Raw genomic sequence first — 27,635 nt, 5'->3', positions numbered from 1 at the left:
TTTCAGATATCACACCAGGTAGAATGACCTTAAGTCTATTAGCAAGGACTTTCGCTAAGAACTTATATAGAACATTACATAATGCTATGGGGCGCAGCTCGTTCTATATTTTCTTTTTTTGGAATAAGAACCACTGTTGTATCGTTCAGATTTGCTTGAAACGCACAATCCGATAACCACTCCTTGCAGCAATCAAATACTTCCTTACCCAATAAATCCAAAAATGTTGAAAGAACGCTGGACTTAAACCATCAGGTCCAGCACTTTTGTCCAGATGCATTTGCTTCAGCGCTACTGTAAATTCCGTGAAATTAATATCAGCCGTAAGCCTGGCATTCTGCTCATCGGAAATAACACGAACTTCTGCATTATCAGGCTGCGCATTACCACTATTCCCTCCATCAAACACATTTCTGAAATACTCAAGCACCACCCTGCCCATTTCTTCATGACTGTCCACTACTTCGTTTTCACCAGTTACCAGGTGCGTGATGTGATTTAATTTTTTCTTTTTTGAGGCTGCTGCATGGAAAAATTTGGAATTAGTATCCCCCTCAGTCAACCAAAACGCCTTGGCCCTTTGTTTCCAATGTAGCACTACTTATAATTTCATTATCACCTTGAAAAAAATATTTCTCAAAAAGTAATAATACTCCATTATATTATAGGGAAATTTGGGAAGGGACGGATCTTCAAAATATATTACAGTAAATCTAGTCCAACAAAATTTTGAGAGTGTTCACGGGCGATATCTACGAGTAATAAGCATTGTCTATCTCAAACTCTGATCGGATAATAGCCACCTCCCAGATCCAGAACGATCTTCTAAAAGTATTTAACTGTTTTCTTATTAAAAACTTTCTTAACAAGATCATTAAGAAAATTTTAGTCTTTAAATTTAAATTACTTTTTAGTACTCAGTTTTAAACGATATAAAAACTTTAGCTGCCTATAATAACCGAAATAATTTTAGTTCTCATTCAATAATAATTTTCTCTCCTGTCTAATCGAAATATAATTCAGTTCGGCAACCAAATTCCCGGATGCTTAGCCCTCCCGGTCACCACCCGTGTAGTCAATTAACTATTTGCAATGTCAACTAGAATCAGTTAATTACTTAATTACAGCGTTCAAAATTCAAATCCACGCTAGTACACTATGAAACCATAAAACACAACAGAACACACATGCTTAGTAATAGTGAAACATGATCGAAGTTCGAAGCAAATAATGTATTTGGTTAAATATAAAAAAAAACCAAAATCTCATGATGATTTGTTACAATGCTATCCCGTGCAGAATTACAGAAATTAAGGTCACCTGAAACAATACAAATAGTTGTGGTCATCTCAACACTGAAATTTGACTAGATATAGAGAGCACCTCTAATGGTGCATTTATTATCTTTTGTATAATATAATAAAATTCAGATGATTCACTAAAGCTGCTATATAGGAACAATGTACAACAGTTAAAATCTCACCACTTTGCCATCTATCTGTTGTCATCAAGTCCAACTTTATTATAGATGAAAGAATGGGTTTTTCAATCATTCTAATATTCCTCATCATATCCATAATCATCAATGTAGTCTTCTTCATTACCATATTGCAAGCCTTCAGAAAATTCCTCTGGTCCATCTTCATTCTCATTTTCCGGACCCAGTTCAGAGTCATTTTCCTTTATATTCTGCTTCAGGTATTCTGTTCCACTGGCGTACACCTCATCATTAAGACGGCTTTTCTTGTTATCTGGAGAAAACTGTTGGGAAAAGTGAAAGTTACAATAAACAAAGGATCCGGAGGTGATGAAACTCAAATAATGTCATGAAATCTGTCAGCCATAGAAGGCTTGACAGAAACATGAGAATTAAGAATTGCCCCAGATATTTATAAGTTAAAAAGACATATGGTTAGATACAGATATGAAGGCCGTGTTTGAAAGTCAGAGGTTTGAGAAAAAATTAGAGGTCTGGGCCATATTAAAGCGCCGAAACAGAAAGAGATGATCAACATACCGAGTCATTAAAAAGTTCGTCCAACACATCATAGTTGATCTTCGAGTCAAGCTTCTGCAAAACGAATTCACAACTTACATTAATGACAGTTGTTAACAGAAGCATACATTTCAAGAAATTAGCAACAAGATACAACTTATCTCCTAACACAAGGAGCACAATACAACACACACGGAAAGCTAAGGTTTGGAATATATAAAGACTGCTCATGCAGTATCTTTGAATTTAAAAGAAATATTCACCACATAACAAAACAATAACTTTTAATATATAATACATTCCTTTAGCTCAAAAATATTAAACTAGGTGACTCCAGTAGCAGAGATACAAAGCATCAAAGCCAGGTTTCCTTATAAACTCAGATATATTGTTCATAACTATTTAATTCAGGGCACGTATTATAAAGAAAAAGGAGCTTCTCTGTGGCGATTAGGAAAAGAACAACCCTCAACCGAATACTATCTTCTAAAACATGACTCCAGCAGAGTAAAGCTATAGTTCCTCAGCAACTTTCTGCTCAATTTTATTTGCTTCACTTCTTGGTCTTTTCTTCACTTACAGTTATTATATATATTACAATCATGTTTCAAATGGATTATATGTTACAAAAGTAAAAAATATTAATTTGCCACATTTTCATGTATGCAGAATAAGAAATCTGATCTGAGCTTAAAAGAAGCAATTTTACTGCCTTAAGTGTTAGCAGGCATACTCCAAGGCAATTATTTAAATAATTTGTTTATGATGGTATGCACTGTCAATTTCTTCTATTATTGATACATCAATTACCTAAAGGATTTTTTCATGATAGTACTCACTGTCAATTTTCTTTTTATATTAATTAGGATGGAAGTGAATGAAATTGCATAAAAATTTAATACTATGTAGGTTAACTAACATTCCTCAACCCTGGGTGAATACGTAAAGAAATCTATAGGGCTTCTTTTTAATATTATATAATTTAAGTTTCATTGTGTTGCATGTTAGATAACAAATGGCGAACTACTTGTATATAGTATAATATGTATAATATTATATAATGGTAACTTGTTACGATGACTCCTAATGTTCGCGTTATAAGTTATGAGTTGCAAGTCTTTGCACTTGGTCAGGGTTTGCATGAACACAGACACTACAATCATTCCCAAGAAAACATCAAACTTCAGTAAATATAATTTCCGGTCACCAACTAACGCAGTACCTTCTTGGCTAGCATTTGGCGGGTTGCTTCTGCAGCAGTTCGAGGAGGAGCTGCATTTTTAGCCTCTGCTGCTCTTTTTTGTCGTCTTTCCTGCAAATGATGATTTAAGTAAAAAGAAGTCATCAAGTAGTGGTTAATTGATGAATAGCATTTTCTCAAGCTTTTATAGGAGATAGAAACCATAATATCAAAAAAACACCTAATCTATAATAGGTGAATGATCAATTGTACTTCAGCAAATTCTAATAGTGTGAGGGTGAAAAATCCACTATGATTGATTGCAGGACTGGTAGGTAGAAAAATTACTTTAATCAATAGTAAACAATATTGTTTCCCACAATTTAGTGATCACTAGGACCAGTTAAGTACATACTCCATAACTGGGTAGCTTCAAAATTACAAGACCAGGGTGCGAAGGCAGATCCAAAAAAATTCTCGATGAGGTATATATCACTCTATCGAATGAAAAAAGATATTTATTTATCAAAATAAATACTGATTGCAGTATAACATCATTATAGTTACATATCAACACAAGTTTTAGTCGTTCCCTGGACCTATAAAAAAGCTATATGTTTGATGTTAGTCAGTACCTCCATTGCTTAAGAAATTCATAGTTCCATTCTCATACTTGCATCTTTTACGGTGGTTAAGATATTTAACAATCACTATTCACTAGTTGTGTCTGGGTCCGAAATTGGAGTTCTATGATTTTGCCTTGGGTTGCAAATGTGAAGTGTTAGATATCTCCATAATTTTCGAGACTAATAATCACAGAGAAAAGATGCAGGATTTTCGTACAAAGTTAATGAAAATATAATCACTTCCAAAAACTGCCAGTATGCCCAGGCCTATGCGAAAATCCCTGTAGGAACTTAAACAATTACAATTAAACAATCAATATCTAACTTTCATATAATCAAAACTAACCTTTTTCGATTGTTCCATGGCTGCTGCAACCTCTGCAGCAAGCTTTCTAGCATCCTCCATGTCCTCTGGACAATTCCGCAAATGTGCCTCATACGCCTCCTTTGCAGCAGCTGCAGCAGCTTCCTTGGCTAATTGTTCCTATATATCCATTCGGCAATAATTTACATCAGCATAAAAGACAGTAAGTCAGTAACAAGTAACAAACATAAAAATGCAGGAGCAATCCAATGAACTAAGACAGTAGTCTACTCTAGGGGAAAAGATAAAAAAACATGAGAAGTAAAGAATTTCAGCTTGTTTTTCCAGCGAAACATAGCACCCTTTTATCTGAGTGATAAGTCTAAAGTGCTCAAGCATAACAGAGTGCAATAATTTTTTCCAATTTTTGGTTAGAATTTTATGTTTAGCGGACTGGAACTTGAGTTTGTCCCCCCTGTTGCTTATAGAGACCTAGGTGAGGGCCATGTCACCTGTGCATCCAAGACCCGTGGTTTCCTAGATGCAATCACGACGCGCAATGACACTCATGGTGCCAAACACTATTTGAAAGATTGGTTCTCTACTAATGCAACTCATCACTGACTAGTCTAGATTTGATGGCTAAGTTGAAAAGCATTGATGCAAATAACAAGATGTAAGAAAATGCTGAAGTGAAAAGGTAAAAAATTTTCATATCACCTCAACATATTCTCTATTCAATTCTTCCCAGATGATCTTCTTGTACTGTGTCTCCTCTGCAGTGTGAATGTAGTTATCGACCTAAACAAGACAATTCGTGAGAAACAATTCAATGTAGATGGATGATGGCCCATGGAGCCCGTCCAGATATAGTTTGATACTAGAAAATCTAAACTAGTAAACAAAATTATAACTAAGTTGGCAAATGGTCTTTGTATTGTCATCTAGTATATTAATTACAAAAAGGTACAAACAGGAAAATACGACAATAATTGGAGTCACATAACTGACACCATAAAGTATCACCCGTTCTTGCATTACGTGAATTTTAGTAACTATTAGCACTTTATGTCTATCAGACTTGACCTTTAATTTAGTGACGTCTGGGTAAGTAAATATCTTAAAGTTTCCAAAAGAGAAAAGATCACCTCAAAGGACTCCCTCATGAACAGAGAAAAATTACCCTACTGGAACTTGCTGATGCCGACATGGGCTTCAATACCTTGTGCATAGATCAATAAAAAGGCAATGTTGCCCCAATAACTTTTTAGAAATATTGACACATACTGAAATCCCTACTGACCTAATTTATTAATTCCTTTACCAACACATTCAGAATTTGACATTTAATCATACAGTTGAGATTTAGTTTTCAGCTTCAGTGCTGAATAACTCTGTTCTTTGCCCGCATTTATGCAAAATAGTACTATCATCTCACACTTGCATCCTGTTAATAACTTCTTACACTCACAGTGTGGGAGAGGGAAAAGTTCATAATGAATTCTAGAATCCATATTTATCCCTAAAAGTTAAAAAATTGCCTACTTTATCCAATTTTGCATATTTAATTATTTTCCATTTGGCAATAAAATAAATAATAAACTAACTATGTTTGTCAACTTTCTTGCTTCATATTTAATAAATGGTAAAGTATAGGGCAGAGGAGGTGAATTTGAACTTTAAACTCTTGTATCAGAAGGAGCACTTTCACCATCTCTTAGTAATTTAATTTATTCTTACAAATCTAACGTGAATTGTTTGCATCTTCCTTCAACTTCTAGATGCATGGTCTCCAAATTGACATAAAGGCACTCGTTACAGCAACCCTCACATGCAAATTACATTGCGTTAAGGGAATAAGCTACAATAACGGAAGAACACAGTATAGTGACTAAATTACAAACCTCAAGATCTTCAATATCAGACAGGGTTTCTGATGCAGGTGATTCAGCACTAATATTATCAGCACCCTGTAATTTGCTATAACCAGCATCATCAATGGGCACTTCCTTGGTAGCACCCCCTAAAATTCAGAAAATTTAGGAAACATCGTACGCACACATCCCTGTCTCTGGAAATAAAATAACACAAAGTAACTGCATGTATTGTCATAATATTTGATGGTGATCAACGATAAGGTTACCAGCATTAACATCCTCTGAAAAGTGCAGATTTTCATCTCTACTTTCCCCTGGGATCTCTGATCTTCTATCAGACTAGATAAAAATAGGGGGAAAAATCAACAAAAAATAATTACAAAAAAAATTAAGTTCTCTGAACATCAATACATAAAGAAATACATAATTACTCAATTGAAGGTCTTCATTAAACTTTTTTTTATCTATAATAGTCGTATAATTATCATTATTAAGAACATCAAAACCTTTTTTAAAACCAAACAAATCAGATACAAGCATGTGAATTAAAACTGAACTTGAACAAGAAAAAGAGATTTTTCTGATTGACATAGAAGGGTTCCCACATCATTTTACATTATGCATATAACAGAAATGAAACAAAACAATGACCTGTAGAAAACTATATATTTACTTTTGTGGAGCTAGACTGGATGAGGAATGGAACTCAAAGATAAGTCATAGTGTCATACTCCCTCAGTTCCACTGAATTGTATACATCTGGGACACAGGGCTCGGCACACATTTTAAGGCTCTTATAAGATATAGTTTCATAATTTTATATTTTTTTTGCTTTTAAATAAAAATTTAATACTTAAATATTCAGGAAAAAAATAATTTAACAAGTTATAGAACTATACTTTACAGGAGCCTTAAAATGCGTGCCAAACATGCAAAATAACTGTATAGAAATGGGTGGGATGGAGGGAGTAAGTGAATATATCTTTTCTAGTGCACATTGGCAGAAAAAACACTAGATGCCAATCAGGTGAAAAGGAGTCTACAACCATATTTCAGGAAGATAACACAAACCCCAGCGTAAACTTCATAGTTCATACCAACATACTTCAAACATATATCAATAGTGCAAACTTAGGCCCCCAATGCTTTTTTACCCGTGTCCAACACAAGGATATCAAGTAAGGACTCTGATTTCATATAATATCTGACACTCCATACTTGAGTGCGAGCAACATAGCTTATACACAACTTCACTGATCTATATACATCATTACTTGTATCTTTAACTTCCTACATGGATGGAACTTCAATAATGAGCACATAAACATGTATGTGTGTGTGTGCGTGACCGTGCGTACGTGTCAGTGCCGCCAGACTTAGCATGACTGTACAATTGTGTGCTCGATGGCCCGCCAGACTTCGCATGAAAGTGCAATTCAAGAAATGCACATGTACATAGATCACTTCGAAAATGATAAATATATATTTTAAAATAACGTCATATTCCAGTGCTATTAAAGTATCACTTGAATAGAGAGAGAATTGTGGTAGCTACTTTTATATAGTTACTGTTCTGCCCCTGGATAGCCATGTGATCACAACTCGGGTCAACAGCGTTTTTCTCAGCGTACTCTTTCTCCATTCTTTCATGTTGTGCGCGCTGAAAAGCTGGAGGTTCTGATTCTCCATCCAATCCTCCAGAAAAATTCATGAACTGTAACAATCAGCAGAGCATGAATAAGAAAGTTCAAAACTAAATTCTTCTCAACTGAAATCAAAAGTAAGGAGTTACTTCTGCATAACATTCTCGACAGAGCCCATGAGCAAATGTCAGTTCACCCTTGTGCTTACAAAGAACTTCACACTTATCAGAGGATTTCATGCCAATGGTGGTTTGGCCCAGTGACCTAAGCTCTGCTTCATGTTTTTCTGCTTTTTGGGTGAACTCATCAATCTGTGCACAAAGCAAATATATAAAAGAGGTAAACAAAGAATTACACTTTGGTCATATACAATCATTCTGTTTTTTTCTTTTGAAGAGTGGAACAGAAAGACACAGAACTACTACTGCTCCAAAATATTGATGTCATCAGATATACTATTAAGGAGAAGTGACCGCAGTCCCACCACAAAACCATTATAAGAAAGGGAATAGAAAAGCTTATTAAAAAATCATCACTCCCCTAGAGCTTAAGGTCCAAATATATATTGAGAGAGAGTATTGTATTTTAATTGCTATATATTAGGCTCGTTGCGCATCCTGATCACAAACAACTGTCCTCTGCTTATCATTTTAAGAACCTTCTATTGCATCTAATATTTCAGTTGTTGTAAAATGGTGTTTGTTTGCAACTAATGCTACCTCCTAATTTGGCTACAGCAGGCATTTCATAAAAATGCTGATCCTAAATGATAATAATCAGTTAAATCTCGCGATTATTCTTTGTATTAACTCTCTTCTTTAATCGTCTACTCTCTGACTTGATGGGGGGTGGGGCTGGTTAGGGTTCAATAATACTCCTCTCACAAAAGAAAGTGAAAAAACACCAATGTATTATTCCAATAATAAAACCTTCATCGCTTAATCGACTAGTCGACCCACAGGACAACCATGATACAGATATCCAACTTTTTTGTTAGGTTTCTAAAACAAGGAATGGAAAATGCAGATATCGAATATGTTGGTCCAAGACGACAACCTTAGTTTCATCAGTAGGTAAATATTACAAATCAGTAGATGCAGATGAAGATAAGCCGAAATCAACGGTGCCTGCATCTGTAGAGAAAGTAATCGAGGTTCAACATAATTTCTTGGTGTTTCAAGAAAAGATGCTAATGAGAAGCTTCAACAATTTTCAATCACAAATTCGTTCACACTGCAGTTAGAGGATCAAGGCTGGATAGGACTCTAGGGTCTTCTGGAAACACTGAGGTTCCATTCTTCCCAAAACGATATCTGTAACGGGAGTTCCAAATTACAGTAGGTCCATAAGAGCATAGATCAGGATGAGTATTGGACCTAGTTAATTATGCCAGGGCCTAAATAGAGAATTATTTACTTAATGAGAGGTGGGCAAAGTCGACAAGTATTAGTTACTAGGAGCCTTATTCAACTTTAATCAGAGATAGTTGAGTGAATTGCTAATGAATACTAGGTTGTACTTGTAATCATGTTGATTATGTTTTTATGCTCTCTAAAGTCTGCCTGTCAAATTCAATTAGATGATTGATCCCCAAAATCAGAATAAGAGGTCTTCTTATGATCTGGTTGTAGTGTTTATGTTTGTTTATTATTGTTAAATAGAATCCGAACATAAATGGGTGGGAAGATGGAGGTTGGTTGAATATGATGTTATGCGGCTTTCAGAACCAGTCGTGAAGTGAATGAATTAGAAAGAACGAAGAAGTAAGGAAATGCACGGGTTTATTACTCGTGTCTAAAGATATATTTTACAAAACAATCAAAAATTTCCCATGATACATATACAATAGTGAGGTGCAACAAGCATACCGTCAGACTCCCTGATTCTGTATTTTCAAACTCGATTAATCGCTTCGTCAATGTTGCTTCACAGATGTGAACAACTTTTACCTGGGAAAACCAACATTTAAAACAAAAAACACTCTAGTGGACTAAGAGAGAAACGCTAAACTCAGATGTAGATATTTAACGGAAGAAGATGCTGGAGATAACTAAAAAATACACGACTACAACAAACAAAATGACTGATATTCAAGGACATCAAATGAAGGAATGAGTTATCTTACAATGTGTGATTTAGTATAACTATAGCCATGTGAAATTGCTGATATGTATAATGCTGCGCCACATAGCCCACTCGGTTTTCTTCCCGTCTAAAAGTATGTTATTGAACTCAACCAAAAATTTGAACTGAAGTCCATATACTTAAAATCTCAAATTTCATCAACTGATGCAGAAATTGACAGAAGTTACCTGCATCCAGTCACGCTTCATGCTAGCAATAATTTTAAGTGCAGTCGTTTCAACATTGACATCGGTCTGTCCTAACAACCCTACAATACGCATTACCAATCAAATTACAAAATTATTTATATATGAAACTTGTGACAAATGTCCTAGGGTGATTATACCGAAAAGAGCTACTACAATAGGTTACCCAACCAGAGGGTAAAAAAAAAATTTAATTTGCAATTCTAAAAGCTAACAAATATGCGGGAGAATACAACACCTGAACAGGAATTAAAGAGTCTAAAAAATTTACACACACACACACACACATTAGAACCAACTTTCTTATAAGCAAAACAAAATTGCTAATTTTACAAAGACATTAACTTTCTCTTTAGTAGATACACTTAAAGACTCTAATGATACATATAAAATATCTTTGTTTCTGTACTCCACTATTCTCAACTTTTGGGTCACAAGGCAAGACACTTCACACTCTCTGTAGACAAAGCTAGCTACTGGAGTAACCGGAAGATGCAAAATACACAAATTACTAAATTAAACATAAATTCCAACCTAAAATGTTGTAAATTTAGGAAATCATTTATCAAGAAACTGACAGATGTATGACCAAAGCAATTCAATATATTTGTCTCCAACCACAATAAGAGTGATGAAATGCAGAAAAATTACTATTTGCAAACCGATGAATGAAAAGACTTGGATCAACTGCTTTCTGAATAGACTGAACATCCTGAAGGCTTAACTGTTGAACAAGCGTCAGATATACAGCGCCCAGCTCGTATCTGCAAAATGTTTTTCAATTTAAACATTAATTAACATCAACTTACACTCTCTCTTTCAAACATATGCATGTGAACATGAAAAGATGCCCACAAAGGAGAGGCTGCATTTGAGCAAGTTTTTACAGAACAAGATACATATATTCTTCCAAAAAAATATACATACACATTTCTACCCAAGAACTCTGCAAATTCAATTAGAAGATACGGCTTAGGATCAGGCTCCGATGTCCTACACAATAAAGTTCAAAAACAAATTAATAAAAAATATAGCACAATATATTTTATAATTAAAAAGATCTCTACCCCCCCCCCCCCCCCCCCCCCCAACTTTGTTATTGGGTCCTCTCATTAGATATGTCTTTGTTCCAAGTTATGCTCGGACAACATTCCACAATATTAAAAATAGAAACTTAATGTTAACAGGTCAAATAGCAGCGGCTTGAAAACATTATTCCTTACCGACAGGCAACATAAAGACAAGCTGCCTCAACGAGATGCTTTGGACGTCCTTTTGTGAAATTTCTCTCCAGTGCTATCTTCAAAGGTAGACAAACCAAAAAAGTTAAACTTGATAGATAACAACTACCAGCAATAAATAAGCTAACATCCAATAGCCATACTCTATAGAAGTTTCTTGCTCGTCGAAGTACGTTAGAGTCATCATCGTTGAACACTGATGAAAGCATCCATTGCATATCCTCATAAGCTGTAAAGGTGAGTGAGTTAAGGACAAAGACGACTGTATTCTGTTTTCTGGTCACTATAAAGATTTTTGTAGGGACCCAACATTAAAGCAGATTTCAAAAAACTCTTGAAAGGAACATCATCTTTTGTTTTTCTTTGTTAATTTAAAGGGAAAATTTTAAGAAGCTTCCTTCAGTGGGTAGAAGTTTCAGATACTAACAAAACAGAAAAAGGAAACATCTACAGATGGAAGGAGCTTAGACACTTAAATGTAGTATGTCTTAACCGCATATGCACAAGAAATTATTCTTATTAGTGTTATTAAATGCGATATGCGCACAGAAGCGCAAAAAACCTCAGAGCATAAGCGCAACGCGGAATGCGAAATGTGCGGATTCTTCGAAGACAAATAAATATACATATATAAATGATATACAAGCAGAATATTATTCATTTATAGATAAGATGAAATTTAATTAATAAAGCAACCAAATTCTTCTAAAGTCAAAGTAGCAAAGAATTCCAAACTTAGTCCATTCTTCTACTTCTTCATCATTAATATTCAGGAAATCATCATCTTTACTAATATAATTCGGATCCTTAACAAAGTCTTCTTCATCATCCTCAAGTCATATGTGTATGTACAACACTTGTATGTATAAATATATTTGTGTGTACAAGATATGTGTATCTTATATATATGTGGGTATCTATATGCAAATCATAAAAGAAGATGAGTTTAATCTTTGTCTCCGGTTCGATCTCTCTCGTTCTTGCATGTAAATCTGGTTTGTCTCTATTCATGTTAGTTACTATAAGGTCCACAGGGTTTTTTTTGAACCCATTTTCTTTTAAAATGACTCATTTTAACAGAAGCATGCTAATTTTGCGCTTTTGAACAGCGCATAAGAGCTCAATGCGCATAAAAGCGAGCACATCATTAAAGGCGCGTCGCATCTCTGAAGCAAAGCGCTTCAGGTGCACATCGCATCGCATCGCATCTCGCATATGCATTTGCATATGCGCCTTTAATAACACTGACTCTTATAGTCTTATATTATACAAAGGAGATGAAATCATCTAATTTAAGTCATAACAAATACATATATGTATTAACAGCATGTGTAATGTGTGTTATAACTATTATGAGAATGTATCTCTCCGAGGTTAACCGAGGAAAGTGTTTCCAATATTTCAACCATAGGCCTTGTAAATCAGAGAGTACTTGTAGTAATTGTTTTGATAATTATATGTGTATTACACAAGATGTAGGGAGCACAGCAATAACTCACCTCCGTCTAATGTCCTGTCTCGCGAAGCAGAGTAACCACTGGCTAATCTATTCAGTGTTCCTTGTGCTCGACTCTGAACATCAAAAGAACTAGCTATATTTATTATATATAACTATTTTTTATGCATTACACTTAATTTTCTTGAGATAGAAAGAGAAATATGAAAACAGATAATATATATTTTAAAATAAATATGATCTAATGCGTAACATATTTAAACCATATAAAGTATTCTCTGAATGTAGGCAAGTGAAATAATAGATCAGGGGAAAAAAACCCCAAAAAAGTTTATTCCCACAAAAAGGCTACTTTTTTTTTTTTTTTTTGCAGATTCTCGCTACAAGGTACACGTAACAATCATATATATGTCCAAAGCCTGTCCAACGATAAATTTTAAGCTTTGCCAACATGCAACAAATACAATAATATATGCCCCAAAAGTTTCAAATTGGACATTTCATCTTAACTTCGTACCAAGTCCACAGTCCCCTGCTACAGAAACAACTATATCAAGGGTTTATGACTTCTTGCCACCTACGTAGAACAACATTAGCTATAAAGACGACATTCAAACCTGTCCTCCGGCATCTTTAGCAAATGTAACTTCTTCCGAATAATTATCCTCAACGAGAAGTTTCCCACAGAAACCACAGCATCTGAGAAAAACGAAAAGAAAAAACACCTTACTCATTATAAACGCATAAAGAAACTCACAAGAGAATTATATTTTCATAGTGTACATTGCACCATAACATACATAGGGTGAGGGGGAGTTAACTGATAAACAGATAACGAAACAATGTAGCAGAACTCCAAATAACATAAACGCACTACCATCATAATTCCTAATCCCACTACATAGTGAATAAACTCCTCCTCATACAAATACTACACACACAAATACACATAGATACAAAACTCACGCTCTGCCATCATCAAGAGTCTGGGTATCTCGATTCGATCCACAATTGTCGCACCACAACCGTGACCTATGAACAACCAAGAAACAATACATCACAACTCACTACTGCCTATATATTCATCCAATTCACAAAGGAGCATTAATCACATTACGAAACTAAAAAATTAAAAAAAATAATCAGAAATCACCTCGAACTCATGACTGATCGCGGCGCGATGAATCAATGCATACAAAAATGCTTAACGGATTGATAAACCCTAAACCCTGTAATTACAAAATTAGACAACTTCAATTGCAGATGTTAAAAAGTAATTAAATAATATCAAGAACAATTGGATTATAAGTAGAGCTGATATATGTGTGTGTGATTGTGAACATATATACGAGTTAATTGATGCATAAGGAACTTACAGAGGAGCGGGAATCAACTTTTTTTCTTTCTTTCGTTCCTCTGTCCGAGAAACACTACTGTGTTAAGTATCTTTGAATACTATACAGACCTAATTAGGCCTATTAAGATAAGGGACCCTGGCATACGGCTGCCAGGGACTGGTTAACCAACACTCCATTTCCTGGCCGTTGGATGCATATCCAGCGGCCAGGATCTTATTAAAAGTTTAATGTGTCCAGCGCTTTTTTAGCGCTGGACAGGGATTCCCACGTCCAGCGCTTACCAGGGTTTCTTCATATGACCCCGTATGGTGTCATATGAGTTAATATCTTATATTGTGTGTGAAACCAATTTCAATAAAAAGGTGCTTCATTTGATGGTACAAAACGACAATGGAGATTGCAGGGCATCACAGATAGCATCAATACGATGATAGATTTTGACCGCCTTTTACAATAATATAGCAATTGAGGTGCATGACAATCAACATCCAGGTTTTAGCACTATCTTAGTTATTAGAAACTCTTGAATATTCCAATTTTTTTTATTACTCTCTTGTGTATCATATTTGGGAACCATATCTTTTATATCATCTATGACGAAAATAACACCTGGACGTGGGAATCCCTGTCCAGCGCTAAAAAAGCGCTGGACACATTAAACTTTTAATAAGATCCTGGCCGCTGGATATGCATCCAACGGCCAGGAAATGGGCTGTTGGTTAAGCGGTCCACAGCAACCGGTTGCTGTGGACCGCTACCCTTAAGATAATGGGTCTTCCTGGTGGCGGAAGATTTTAGCTGGTGAAAGTTTTTTTTAAGGGCCGAATTATGGTGGTGTTTGGTTGCCCAGTATAAGTCGACTTCTGGGCTTATAAGTTATAAGCACTTATTTGTACCGTTTGTGTAAAAAGTTAAGAAGCACTTAAAAGAAGTTAGGATTGCTAGTTTTTGTTTCAGGACTTCTGCTTATTTCCCAAACAGTTTAATTACTTATAAGTCTTAACTTGCTTTTGACTTCTACTTCACTTTTTTATTTTAAGCAAAAAACACTTATTTTAAGCTCAGCCAAACGGCCCCTGTATCTATCTATACGATAAATTGGTGCAAGTGAAACTTCCATTAAATACCACATCTGTCCCTCAATTAAGGGCAGTCTTGTAATTTCATTTCTGTAATTTGGTTACTCTTTACAAAATTTAACCCAATTATGTATGGGATCCAATGATAATGTGATATCAAAGTTAATATGTGCAATTGTGACAAAAAAAACGAGGTTAATATGTGCAATTTCCTTAAAAAAAAATAAATTTAATATGTGCAATTTAAATTCTTACTCTTGCTTAGTTGTCATGGTTAGATAAACAACCAAATGAGCTACAAAAGCTCAACAAGCAACTACAGTTAGTAAATAATCTAATTGTTCAACGGAGTAAGACAAAAGATTTATATTAATAGGCCAAAAGATACAAAGACAGAAACAGAGGTTCCAAAATTAAAGATCATTTCAAGGAAAAATTAATTTTATAAACCATTATTTCATAAAGACTATTCTTTTCCTTAGAACTTTCACAAAACTTTCTTTTTCATATCATTTTCTTTCAAAACAATTTTTTCATCAAAACTTAACTTTCCATCATAAAAACTATCTCATATTCAAAACAGTCCAACAACTGGACATTTATTTTCATAAAATATTTTACTTGATTGGAGTGTATAACGCTTTGGATTGCACGGGTGATCAGCCACGTACGATCCCCCAACCGGACTTTACAACCCCTCTGGACGTGATATAGGGTACCCGAAAGGCAACCATCTTCTGGCCTTTCAAATGCCAGCCCTCACTGGTTTTCATAATCAATTAGCTGGACCGGCGTTACTCGGCCACTTACGCCTCCAATCAATAGAATTCCGTGGAAAACCATTAAATTGGAAAACTTTCTTCTTTAAAAGAAATATCTTTCAGTTTAAAAACCTTACCAACCTTTCAAATCATTAGGACACTTGCAAGTCAAAAATCATTCTTAGTTTAAATTATAGAAACAAGTTCCATATTCTTGTAGTGGTCAAGTATATGGAAAGAAAATATTATTCGATCAAGAGATAGATATTTCCGGATAAGACATTATATTCAATGAAAAAGGAAATCTGACTTTCATAATTCAAAAAGTAGTTCAGGGGTGACAGTACTTATCATCATTTATCAATAATTTGCTTTTGAGAGAGAGAAAGAGAGAGGGGAAGGTAACTTGCCTCAACTCGCTTCCCACTTGGCCAAGTAATTCTTTAACTGTCACCTAACAGAGCCTTTCTTTTCCTAAGTTTCACAATCTCGTCTTTCGAATCTACACACGTAGAGACACTATTTTAGTATTCTTATAATCAATCGACGTTCACCCTGAACGTCTAACTTATATCTACCCTTTCGATAATTATAAATATTATTGACTACCTTTAATCACGTAGGCTAGTAAGCGTACACATACACATTGGTACATATATAAAGCATGTAAGCATATATCACTTAAGCATGCAACACATAGTAGTCACATACCACAACCATTAACAAACATCTTTAAAAAAAAAATATATCTTCTAAAAGATTTTACCCCAAATAACATGTATAACTAGTATTGTTTGGTTGTACATATTTTCTAATATAAACAAAATCCCCATACAATATTCTCGACGGGTAGTGATGACCATACTTCAGGGATGTGCCGATAAGATTTTGAAAATTTATTTATTTATTTTAGAAATTGCAGCAGCATCTCTTCTACTTATCGGACTATTAGGGATGGGCATCGTGCCCCTTCGGGTCGAGGATTCGGGGATATCCGCGGTGATTCGGAGATTTTTGATTTAAGCTAAAATTTCTATTTAAATATTTAAATTTATAATTACGATTAGTTTCTAATATGTCAAATTAGTACCTAAGTATTTTAATTTAAACAGATATTCAATGATTTGACCTTTTTAATTTTAAGATATATATTAATAGAATTAAATATTAAAATTTATTTCCCTGACAAAAAAAATAATATTAAAATTTATTTCAATAAATTTAATTATATGAAATATAAAGTGTATTTAAAGTAAACACATATAATTTTGCAATAGTAATTTAAGACAAGTAATTGGGGTATTTATTTTAATATATAACATAGAACCTCTTATTTTTTGTTTTTGAATAAATCAATAAGCTAATAAACACGAAAGATAAAAATAAATTATTATAATAGTGGCATGGTGTACATTTAATTAGACACATACTGACATATTCAAATAATAAAAAAATTTTAATGGCAGGTAAAATGTAAGGTTCACTTGTGAAGGTGGTTTAGAATCTGAATGTGGTGATCCAAGATCGACTCCAATCAAAATAATTTTTTCCCAAATCAATAAACAGATGATGTGAAAATTCATTGCACCTAAAGAGGTATATAAACATATTACTAAATGATTATAATAAATATATATTATATAATATAATCGGGTCAGGGATCGGGCCGACAATCGGGGAAAATCGGGCCGCGGTTCGGGGATCGGGCCGGGGGGAATGTGAAAAACCGTACCCGGCCCGATCCCCGATTTTTTTTCAAAGTCATCCCCGTTCCCCGACCCGTACCCGTACCCGGAAAAATCCCCAAATCCCCGCACCATTTGGTACGAGGATCGGGCGGGTCGGGATTAATGCCCATCCCTACAGACTATTTACCTGTTTGAAACTAATACCAACAACCAACCAATCAAATTTTAAATCAAATAAATTAACAACTACTGACCAATAACCAGTAATACACATTTATACTCTAATAAATCACAACTCAACTCATAAATTTGAATTTGCGAAGACAATTCTCTTTGTGACCTTAAAACAGAATTTTCACAAAGTTGCGCTACCGACATTCAAACATTTTTAATAAATCATATTTATATGATTTTCACTTGAAATTTTTAGGAGACTTCCCTGAACTCCCTAAATAGCTAGAAAGTATGTTTTGGCTTAAAAATAAAAGTTTAAATAATTTAACTGTAATTTATAAAATCAAAAACCGAAGCAGTTTTGCTTACTGCACATGCCTTACTAAAATAATCATAATTCCCAACTCATTAATTAAATGCAATGATTCTTTTTGGAGAGTAAAATAGACTCCAATTAGCATATAATATCACAAGAAACTACTGCTCATGCATATCATAATTTACCCAGAAAATGACTCCAACAGATGCATCACAACAGCACAACAAAATTTCGCACACATGTCACTTAAATGGCTATATCTTTTAGCTCATATAGTGAAACATTGAAATTATTTTTTATACTTGATATAGACATCAAGGAACACCTTATCACAGAAATATTAGGCACAAAAGTCGATTCAATTAACCCAAATTATGCTACAAAAACAGCCCAGCAGCAGGCTACAAATTTATAACATTCTAAATCATTAATTCGCTACTTACACTCTCAAATCCATTCTAAAAGCATACCATCACACTTGTATACATAATCTCTACCCAATCATCTAAACAAATCAATATTAATCAAACCCAACTCATAAATCTGTTTTGAAAATTTAGAAAATCCAATATGCATACTGATGGCCGTAGGGACGTCAACACTGATCCGTAGCCTTCATGGTGGTATTCTCTGGTTTATGTGTGTGGTGCTTAACTTTTTCAGTGTTTTAATCCTTCTATTTATACTGGACGAGGTGGCTGCTTTGGGGATGTGTTGGCTAGTCTACTGTCTAGGGGGGATGAGTGGTAGAAGCTATTCAGTATACGTGGGGATCAGTCCAGATTTTCAGGGGTGACAGGGTGTTGGGGTTGTTGCCACGTGTCCAGCTGTTTAGGATTAATAAGCAGGATGCTTACAAGTAGCTGGATCACCTGCTTTGGTATAGCTTACGGCTGTTTTAACGTCTGAAGGGGGTGGATCTCGTAGGAAAGCCTACGGGCTTGCGGATTTGGGGATCTATAAGCTTCAGGCATAAAGCCTACGGCATTGCGAGCCATCAGAACGGCCTTGCGAGCCATCAGATGCCCCTCGGATGTGGAAACGCCTCTTTAGGGGCTTGGAGACATCCGAAATATATGCAAATCCGAGTGGTTTAATTTTCGAGAGCAGTTTTGAATATAAATTGGGGAGAGGAAACGACGGTTTCTTCCTTGAGTAGTGGGGGGTCCCACTAGCAGTGGTTAGCACTCTGTAGGGCTGGCAATAACGGGTCGTGGGTCGGGTTCGTGTCGGGTCAACATACTCGGGTAGTATTTTTAACCCAACCCGAACCCGACCCGAAAATTGAATGGGTACAAGTATCTAACCCGAACACGACTCGAATTAATTTCGGGTTACCCGACACGACCCGAAATGACCCGAAACTTTAGCTAATCCGAATCTTTTTTACAATCTAATCACGAAATCTTTTACACAATCTGATGATTCACAAACAGATCTGCGTGCAACCAAGCATTAGCTAACCCGAACTTCGCAAGCACACACATTCAACTGAAAGGGCGAGCGAGAGATTTGAAACGGAACAAATCCAGTTGAGAGAGCAAGTGACTGAGAAGTTAAAGATTTGAAAACAGACGTTAAAGATTGAGGAGTAAAAAAGAGGGTTTGATTTGGAGGCTGAAAGAATAGATGGCGAGCCAGAGATTTAGGGTTCGAGCCGCGCAGCTTAGCAGCAGGGAGTAGTGAAAAGAAAGATGAAAGAAGTGAATGTCTGAATGATTGACTCTGTGATGCTTTGGTTTTGTATATTTAGTATAAACTTTTAAATATATAATATATAATATATATAATATATATATATATACGGGTGGATTTCGGGTTACCCGAACCCAACCCGAAAATGACCCGATTTTTTCGGGTTAATTTTGGGTCAACCCGAAATCGACCCGAACCCGAAATATCTTGACCCGAATTCGTATTTTACGGGTCGAATTCGGGTCGGGTTATCGGGTCGTGTCTGAAATTGCCAGCCCTAGCACTCTGGATTCAGAAGCTTCGCCACGGGAGCTGGGATAGTAAGCTCGGATTCTCTTGTCAGTGGCGATATAAGAGGAGGCAATGCTGTAAGCTTCATATAGATCCGCCGGCTCTCGGTTGCACAGCTCCTTGCAACATTCCTTACACTCTTCATAGCTCATGTTTCGGATGAATGAGTCTACGGCTACAGCAGGGCATAAGTCCCGAACTTTGGAGGTTGCTACCTTAAATCTGTCGATATAGCTGCGTAGGGTTTCCCCACGTGTCTGTTTCATGTTTTCTAAGGATATTGTATGAACCGCTTGGGGAACATTGATTCGGAACTTTGCTAAGAAAACAGTCTTAAACTCGTTCCACGAATGGATACTTCGTGGTGGTAGACATGAGAACCGCGTTCGGGCATAAGATTTAAAGGTGGAAACAAACAACCGACAACATGTGATGTCGTTATACCTATGACAAACCATCAAATTTTCATAATAACTCAAGTGATCATTGGGATCAGAGGTACCATTATAGGACTCCAGTCCTGTAATTTTAACTCCGGGATTCACCGGCTCGATTTCCAAAGTCTCAGAGAATGGGGAGACACCTCCTATGGGGGCCACCGTAGGAGCAGCCAGTGCCCCTTCCAACCGGGCTATTCGGGCGGCTATATCTTCTAGGGCAATGATAGGCCTTTCGGGATTATAGGGCTCATGACCTTGGGGAGGGGCATATCTCCAACGGCCAGGAGAACGAGATCGAGGTCTGATCGTAGGGGCTCCCCTCCTCTCAGGTTCGGGTTCTCTTTGGTATGGCCTCCTTCTGTTCGCGCCCCTGGAGCGCGCTGAACCATGGGAGCTCGGGGAACGCGAAATTTCTCACCCGAGTCTTTCTTGACTCGAGTTAGAACTTTGATGGGAGTGTCTCTCTGGCGTAGGAGGTTCATCATGGTAGGGGGAATAGTAGGGGGGAGGTTGGGAGTAATAAGAGTCGTGAGGTTCGTCGGGATAAATTGGTGGTGGGAAATCATCGTAATGATTGCCTGCGAACTGGGCAGCGAGTCGGTCCACTTGGTCTTGCATCTGCTGCTGTTGGGCATACAAATAAGAAAGTTGGCTGTGATCCCACGAAGGATAAGAGGAGGTAAAAGATGAATGGGACGAAGAGGAACTGTCTGTTCTACTATCCATCACGACAGTTTTTCTTAGAAGTCTTGGTTATTATTGTTTTTCGTAAAAGACGAGAATAGGTCGTTGTGGTGTGGTGGTAAGTGAAGCAAACGTTCCCCGGCGGCGGCGCCAACTGATGGTCGTAGGGACGTCAACACTGATCCGTAGCCTTCATGGTGGTATTCTCTGGTTTATGTGTGTGGTGCTTAACTTTTTCAGTGTTTTAATCCTTCTATTTATACTGGACGAGGTGGCTGCTTTGGGGATGTGTTGGCTAGTCTACTGTCTAGGGGGGATGAGTGGTAGAAGCTATTCAGTATACGTGGGGATCAGTCCAGATTTTCAGGGGTGACAGGGTGTTGGGGTTGTTGCCACGTGTCCAGCTGTTTAGGATTAATAAGCAGGATGCTTACAAGTAGCTGGATCACCTGCTTTGGTATAGCTTACGGCTGTTTTAACGTCTGAAGGGGGTGGATCTCGTAGGAAAGCCTACGGGCTTGCGGATTTGGGGATCTATAAGCTTCAGGCATAAAGCCTACGGCATTGCGAGCCATCAGAACGGCCTTGCGAGCCATCACATACAAAGGTATCATCTTATCGAGATTTTTTCATGAATCAAATTCAAGAACACAAAATCAAACTAAACCCAAAGTGGGTTCTGATTACCCAAGCAATACCCGCAATTATACATACATACGACATATATATATAGTTTAGGAAGTGATTCAGAACGAAAATCCGGTCTCAATTCAAAAATCGGACACGAAAAAGGAAGAGGGAGTAAGGAGGGAGAGAGTACCAGAGAGACACAAGAGCCGAGAGAGATGAAGACAGTTGGAGAGAACTCGACACTGAAAAAGAAAGGCTGGTGCCTGGTGGTTTAGACTTTAGAGAATATAGCCGGGGACAGTTTAGTAATCATACAATTAAGAATCATACCCTTTTACTTTCATGATTGCTAAATGCAATTCAATTTTTCTTGATGCAATTCAACCAAATTGGAACTCGACAAGCTGAGCAGCTTTACATAGGTAAGAAGTTAAGACTTCCATAGCTATCACAAACAAATAAGGAGAGATCGGATATCCTTAACGAACCCCAACCTTTCCACTAAAAAAACCTTCCAGATTACCATTGACTTTAACTGAGTACATGCAAGTGGTTACACATGCCTTGATCCATTCTATGAAAATAGGAGGAAACTTCATGAACGAAAGCACCCGGAACAAGAAAGACCAGTTGAGGCTATCGAAAGCTTTGCTAATATCTAACTTGATGGCACATCTGGCAGGACCAGAGTTTAGGTGGTAGCCTTTGCACAAGGCTTGTGCAACAAAAATGTTATCCCCAATGGATCTATGAGGAACAAAAGCAGATTGCACAGGAGAAATCAAAGATGGCAACACCCTTTTAATTCGGCTCACAAGCAATTTAGATATACCATTGTAAATAACATTACAACAGGATATCGGTCGAAACTGACCCATACAGGATGGTTGCTGAACTTTAGGCACCAAGCAGATAGCAGCAGAGTTGATGATGCGAGGGAGGTTCATGGTATCAAAAAAATATTGCAATCCTTTAACAACATCTGGGCCAATTATATCCCAACAAGCAATATAAAATTCAGCAGTGAAGCCGTCCGGGCCAGGGCTGCGATTTTTTGGCATCTTTTTAAAAACAGAAAAAATATCTCTAGCAGAGAAAGGAGCAATCAAATCAACAGCCTGGTCATCTGAAAGAACCGGGAGGGAGAGATCCTCCGGAAAAGGATTAACTTCTGAGCATTTTCCCAGAATGTCTTCAAAGTAACTAACAACAATCTGAGCAATACTATTGTGATTGTGGTGCACAACCCCATCTGCATCTTCTAAACTTAGCACCTTGTTGACATTCCAATGGCTTTTACAAGAGTTATAGAAGAATTTATTATTGCCATCTCCGCATTTCAACCACTTAACTCGAGATTTCTGTTTGAGAAAAGCTTCCTCATCCTTTAGAGCAGCAGCAAAAGTTTCCACCAAAGAACTTTGGAAGGATAATTGGTCAGCGGACGGGGGAGATGGGAGAGAAGATTGGAAGTCATATAATGCTGATCTTGCTGCTTGGACTCGAAGGTGGATGTCTCCGACAATAGAATTAAGTCTCTTAAGACTATCTTTAACACGTTTTAGCTTCCGGGTAAGAGAATACCAAGGATCCCCCATATAGGTAACTGACCAGGCTTCAGATATAGCTTCCTTAAAATTAGGATGCTCAATAAGATGATTGAAGAACTGAAAGTTTTTAAATCTTCTCTCATGATTAATACCCAAAGAGGTAGTAGCAGGACAATGGACCGACAAACCACGAGCCATAAAATTGACAAGAGACATCGGAAAAGTGGAGAGCCAATGATCATTCACCACCACACGATCTAACTTACAAAATTTCGGATCCTCGATACTACTATTCCGCCATGTAAGAAAGCAACCCATACCTCTAAGATCACTTAATCCCAATTGAATAAGAAGTTCCTTGAAATCAATCATCCCTCGAGACCAAGATGTACTGCCACCCTGTTTTTCAGAGGTACATAAGCAGACATTAAAATCACCGCTACAGACCCAAGGTCTATTAGAGAGGGAAGGGAGTAAAGCAGACAACTCTTGCCAAAGAACACGCCTTCCAGCACTAGAGTTAAGGCCGTAAATAAAAGATATAACAAAAGAGATGTCAGAATTATTATGAAAAACAGAGCAAGTAGTCTGTTGAGCCGTGGAAGCTATAATAGAAACATTCCAGACATTTGGATTCCAACCGACCCAAATTCTGCCTCCCGGATGGTGCTCATAATTGTGGTGCCACAAAAAGCGAGGGTTAACCTCCAAAGACACCTTCTTAGCAACGTTCGAGCGAACTCGCGTCTCAAGCAAGCCTATTAAAGATATTTTATTATCCAAAATGAAATCTTTAACAAAAGCACATTTATTGTTTAGGCCTCGGACGTTGTAAGAACAAAAATCCACCATCATTATAAAATTAGTGGTTTGGTGGGGTGCCAGACACCCCTTTAGCTCTCTTATTCTCTGCTTTACCTCTGCGACCCCTACTACCAACAAGCAAACTACCAGGAGGAAAATTAATCTTGAGTGGAGAGGCTCCAGTCATAGGAGAAGGAGAAACAGACCCAGGAGATTTTTGAGGCTTCCGTTTACCCGTAACAGTGGTCCAAGAATCATTATTAGTCTCATCCAAAGGGATATTAGAGGTCACTACCTTCGGAGGGGGGATTAAAGGATCAACTTGAATATCTGCATTGCAAGGCTTATTGTGAACAGGAACCTGAGCATGCTCGCAAGGAACAGTTTCAGTTGGAAGCTCAGGAGGATTCTGTGAATTAATCTCTGGATCTGGAATAGATTTAGAAACATCAACATTCTGATCAGAAGGAGGAGAAGGTTTGGCCTTCTCAACCCAGACTCTAGAAGCAATAGGGCAAGCAGAAATTGAGTGGCCCATGAAATTCAACTCCATCATCTGACTTTTGCTGATGATGTTATGCTTTTCAGTAAGGGAAATTTTTCTTCTGTGTCTGCCTTAATGTCTGGGGTTAGCAATTTCTCTTCTGTCTCGGGTTTACTTCCTAACAACTCGAAGTCGTGCTGTTTCTTCGGAAATGTTCCTGAAAATGTATGCTCAGAGATTGTTAATATTCTGGGATTTCAGAGAGGTTCTTTGCTTATAAACTACTTGGGACTTCCGTTAATTACTTCTAAGCTTTCAAAAAGCAATTGTCTCCCTCTGGTTAATCGCTTCAGCAAGAAAATTGAGAATTGGACCACTAAGTTTCTTAATATTGGAGGAAGACTGCAACTAGTTAATACTGTGCTCGGAGGCATGTTAAGCTACTGGTACTTCTTTCTCTTTCTGCCGCAGTCCACTCTTCAGCAATTAAATTCCATTATGTTTAAGTTCTTGTGGGGAGGGTATCATAAACCTACTGGTCGGTGCCATTATAAGGTTAATTGGATCGACTGTTGCACACCCAAGGAGGAGAGTGGTCTGGGGATTAAGAATTTGTTTGTGAGCAACTCTTCTGCTATCTTCTACCAGCTTTGTAGGATTATTCAGCCTAACTCAAATTCTATTTGGGTTATGTGGTTCCGTAAATGTTTATTGAAGAACAAAGCTTTTTGGTCCTCTCGATTACCTTACAAATGCTCTTGGGCTGCTAGGAAAATATTCAATTGTAGAGATCAAGCTATTTCTCATATTAGATATATTATTGGTGCTGATTCCAGATTTCTTTTTTGGCAGGACCCTTGGTTTCGAGGGAGATCTTTAACTAGTGCTTTCCACCCTGATATTATTTCTATCACTGAATCGAATCCTATGGCTCTTGCCAGAGATTTTATGTCTGATTGTGAATGGAATATTCCTCACTCGGACCATGTTGGCTTGTTTGATCTTCAACAGCAAGTCTCCCAGATTCGTATTCAAAGACAGGAAAAAATTACTTGGGATGATTTGTATGCTAATTTTGTATCCCGTGCTGCCATTTATCAATCTATTCGAACCTCCAATCAGGTTTGCCCTTGGTCCAATATTGTTTGGGACTCCTTTATAATGCCCAAGTGTGTGTTCTTCTTCTGGCTGGCCATCAAGAATCGCTTGTTAACTAAGGATAGAATGAGGTTGTTTGAGATGCAGGTTGATCCTCGATGTGTTCTGTGTAATGGGGGCTTGGAATCTTCTCACCATTTATTCTCTAACTGTTCTTTCTTTGCGGCCTTGCGTGCTGAGAGTCCAGTTCAGTTCAATGCTGATTGGGATTTATGCAGAACTGGTGCTTTTTTTATTGGTAACACTAGCAGAATTAAGAAAAGGATTGGTGGATTGTTTATTGCAGTTGCTATCTACCACACCTGGAAGGAGAGAAATTTCAGAATTCATAATGTTGGTAAACATAATTCCCCATCAAGAGTCCTGCTGCGTGTTAAGGAAATGGTCCGGGAAAGATTATTCTCCTGTAACAGCTTCAAGAGAATGGCTGCCAATCATCCTGGCATCATCCCATTGCTTTATTAGATGTTATTTCTAGATAGTCTGTTGTAGTGCTGTAGTGTTGTTGTCTAGTTGCTGAGTTAATCATCTTTCTGTTGTCTCCTTGAGTTTCTTATGCTTGCTCCTAGTTAGGGAATTTCCTGTGTTAACGTATTTCTTTCTCTAGGGGCTTGCCCTCTGGATCTTGTATTAGTGTTTCCGTTTTTTTCAATAAATTTTATTTAGCAAAAAAAAAAATTTAACCAAATTACTTTACTAGCCCCTGTTGTATTCTGTGCAATTGCTTTAAATGAATTGAATGTTTTAATTATAATTTTTCTGCAAAATAACTATACAACAAATTTTTATTAGCATTGTTCGATAAAAAAAATTGTGGAGCATGCATGTGTAATATTTACTCCATTTTGTTATTTAACTAAACAGTAGGAACTATTCAATTCAAGATTACAACAATTGAGAAATAAAAAATAACAATTACTCCACTAATTATTTCTTAAAATTTATTTCTAAATAAAATTTGAATTCCAGATAATAAAATTGAAAAGATAATTACTATACTATATTTGGATCATGTTGAATCTATTCGATTTTCCCTTTTCTTTTACTTAAAAAACATAAATTATTTTTACTTGTTTTTATAGAAAAATAGATTCTCACAAAACAAAATTATACACTAAATTAACAGGGAACATGAAAACGAGCATTAACGAAATAAAATATATTTTTAAATAATTATTAATTGTACGAAATTATTTTAAAAATAATAAACAGTCGAGTATTTGGAATATTTAATTTAAAATTTTAGTTAATTTTAAATAAATAAAATACGACAAAAATTATTATCAAATTCTGATTATATAATTATCTAACGATAACGTTAATAAACAGTAAATGATAATATTGGTATTTTATATTCTAACTTTTAACACATATCAGTTGATCAGACAATAAAATTTATCATGTTTTATTAAAAGAATTTTTGATTGTAAAATTTTGATTATATACTTTATTAAAAAGATTTCAAGAAAATAAATTTTTTAACTAACAAATCAGAATATTAAAAAATATGTATCACAAAAAATGACATAAGAGACGGTGTGCTGATTCATTATGTACCGCACTTGGCAAAGGACTGCATTTAATATGGGCTCAACGTGTTAATACATGTTAACTGTGGTCAAAGGATATGAGGGTAATTTGTGTGAATTGCACGAAGTAAAATTGATTTGCATTTAGCAACATCTTTTACTTTTCTTTTAGCGTAAAAACAACAAAAATGTTTTGTAAATTATAAAACTGTTCAATAATAATTCGGAAGACATAATATTTTATTTTTAAAATGTAAATAATTGCATTACCTTTCTCTCATATTTTTAAAATAATTTTTGTGCGTATTATAGAAATAATTTTAAAATAATGACTAAAT

General features: G+C 36.3%; 1 protein-coding gene across 3 annotated transcripts; it reads right to left on the bottom strand.

Annotated features, from left to right (window-relative positions):
* Nucleotides 1-1,213: 1,213 nt before the first annotated feature.
* Nucleotides 1,214-16,333, bottom strand: LOC108192305 (uncharacterized). Of its 3 annotated transcripts, XR_001803343.2 has the most exons (22): nucleotides 14,030-14,154; nucleotides 13,807-13,882; nucleotides 13,620-13,685; nucleotides 13,271-13,352; nucleotides 12,697-12,769; nucleotides 11,341-11,426; nucleotides 11,180-11,256; nucleotides 10,884-10,949; nucleotides 10,608-10,720; nucleotides 9,939-10,018; nucleotides 9,752-9,838; nucleotides 9,495-9,575; nucleotides 7,776-7,937; nucleotides 7,539-7,697; nucleotides 6,250-6,322; nucleotides 6,011-6,129; nucleotides 4,827-4,907; nucleotides 4,149-4,286; nucleotides 3,219-3,308; nucleotides 2,018-2,071; nucleotides 1,484-1,761; nucleotides 1,214-1,320 (listed from the first exon to the last, which is right to left on the bottom strand). XR_001803343.2 is itself a non-coding variant. In XM_064081174.1 (21 exons), exons 2-21 carry the CDS (start codon nucleotides 13,815-13,817, stop codon nucleotides 1,555-1,557), a joined length of 1,905 nt encoding a protein of 634 aa, XP_063937244.1. In that variant the 5' UTR covers nucleotides 13,818-13,882; nucleotides 16,262-16,333; the 3' UTR covers nucleotides 1,214-1,554. The 3 variants fall into 3 exon arrangements, 2 of the variants coding, with proteins under 2 accessions (XP_063937244.1, XP_017227634.2); XM_064081174.1 differs by lacking the exon at nucleotides 14,030-14,154 and adding an exon at nucleotides 16,262-16,333 and having other exon boundaries at nucleotides 1,214-1,761; XM_017372145.2 differs by having other exon boundaries at nucleotides 1,214-1,761.
* Between the last annotated feature and the right edge of the window lie 11,302 nt (nucleotides 16,334-27,635).

Source organism: Daucus carota, chromosome 7, assembly GCF_001625215.2.
Source record: "Daucus carota subsp. sativus chromosome 7, DH1 v3.0, whole genome shotgun sequence".
Taxonomy (NCBI): Eukaryota; Viridiplantae; Streptophyta; class Magnoliopsida; order Apiales; family Apiaceae; genus Daucus; species Daucus carota.
The sequence above is the reverse complement of the archived record's forward strand: the minus strand, read 5'-3'. Positions and strand labels throughout refer to the sequence as shown.

What these genes read in the sequence shown, in the direction of transcription:
- LOC108192305 (XM_064081174.1), bottom strand. An exon ending in CAGAATCAGGGAGTCTGACG is followed by an intron (nt 7,938 to 9,494) that starts GTATGCTTGTTG and finishes CTTTGTGCACAG; the next exon opens with ATTGATGAGTTCACCCAAAA. An exon ending in GTCGAGAATGTTATGCAGAA is followed by an intron (nt 7,698 to 7,775) that starts GTAACTCCTTAC and finishes TGATTGTTACAG; the next exon opens with TTCATGAATTTTTCTGGAGG.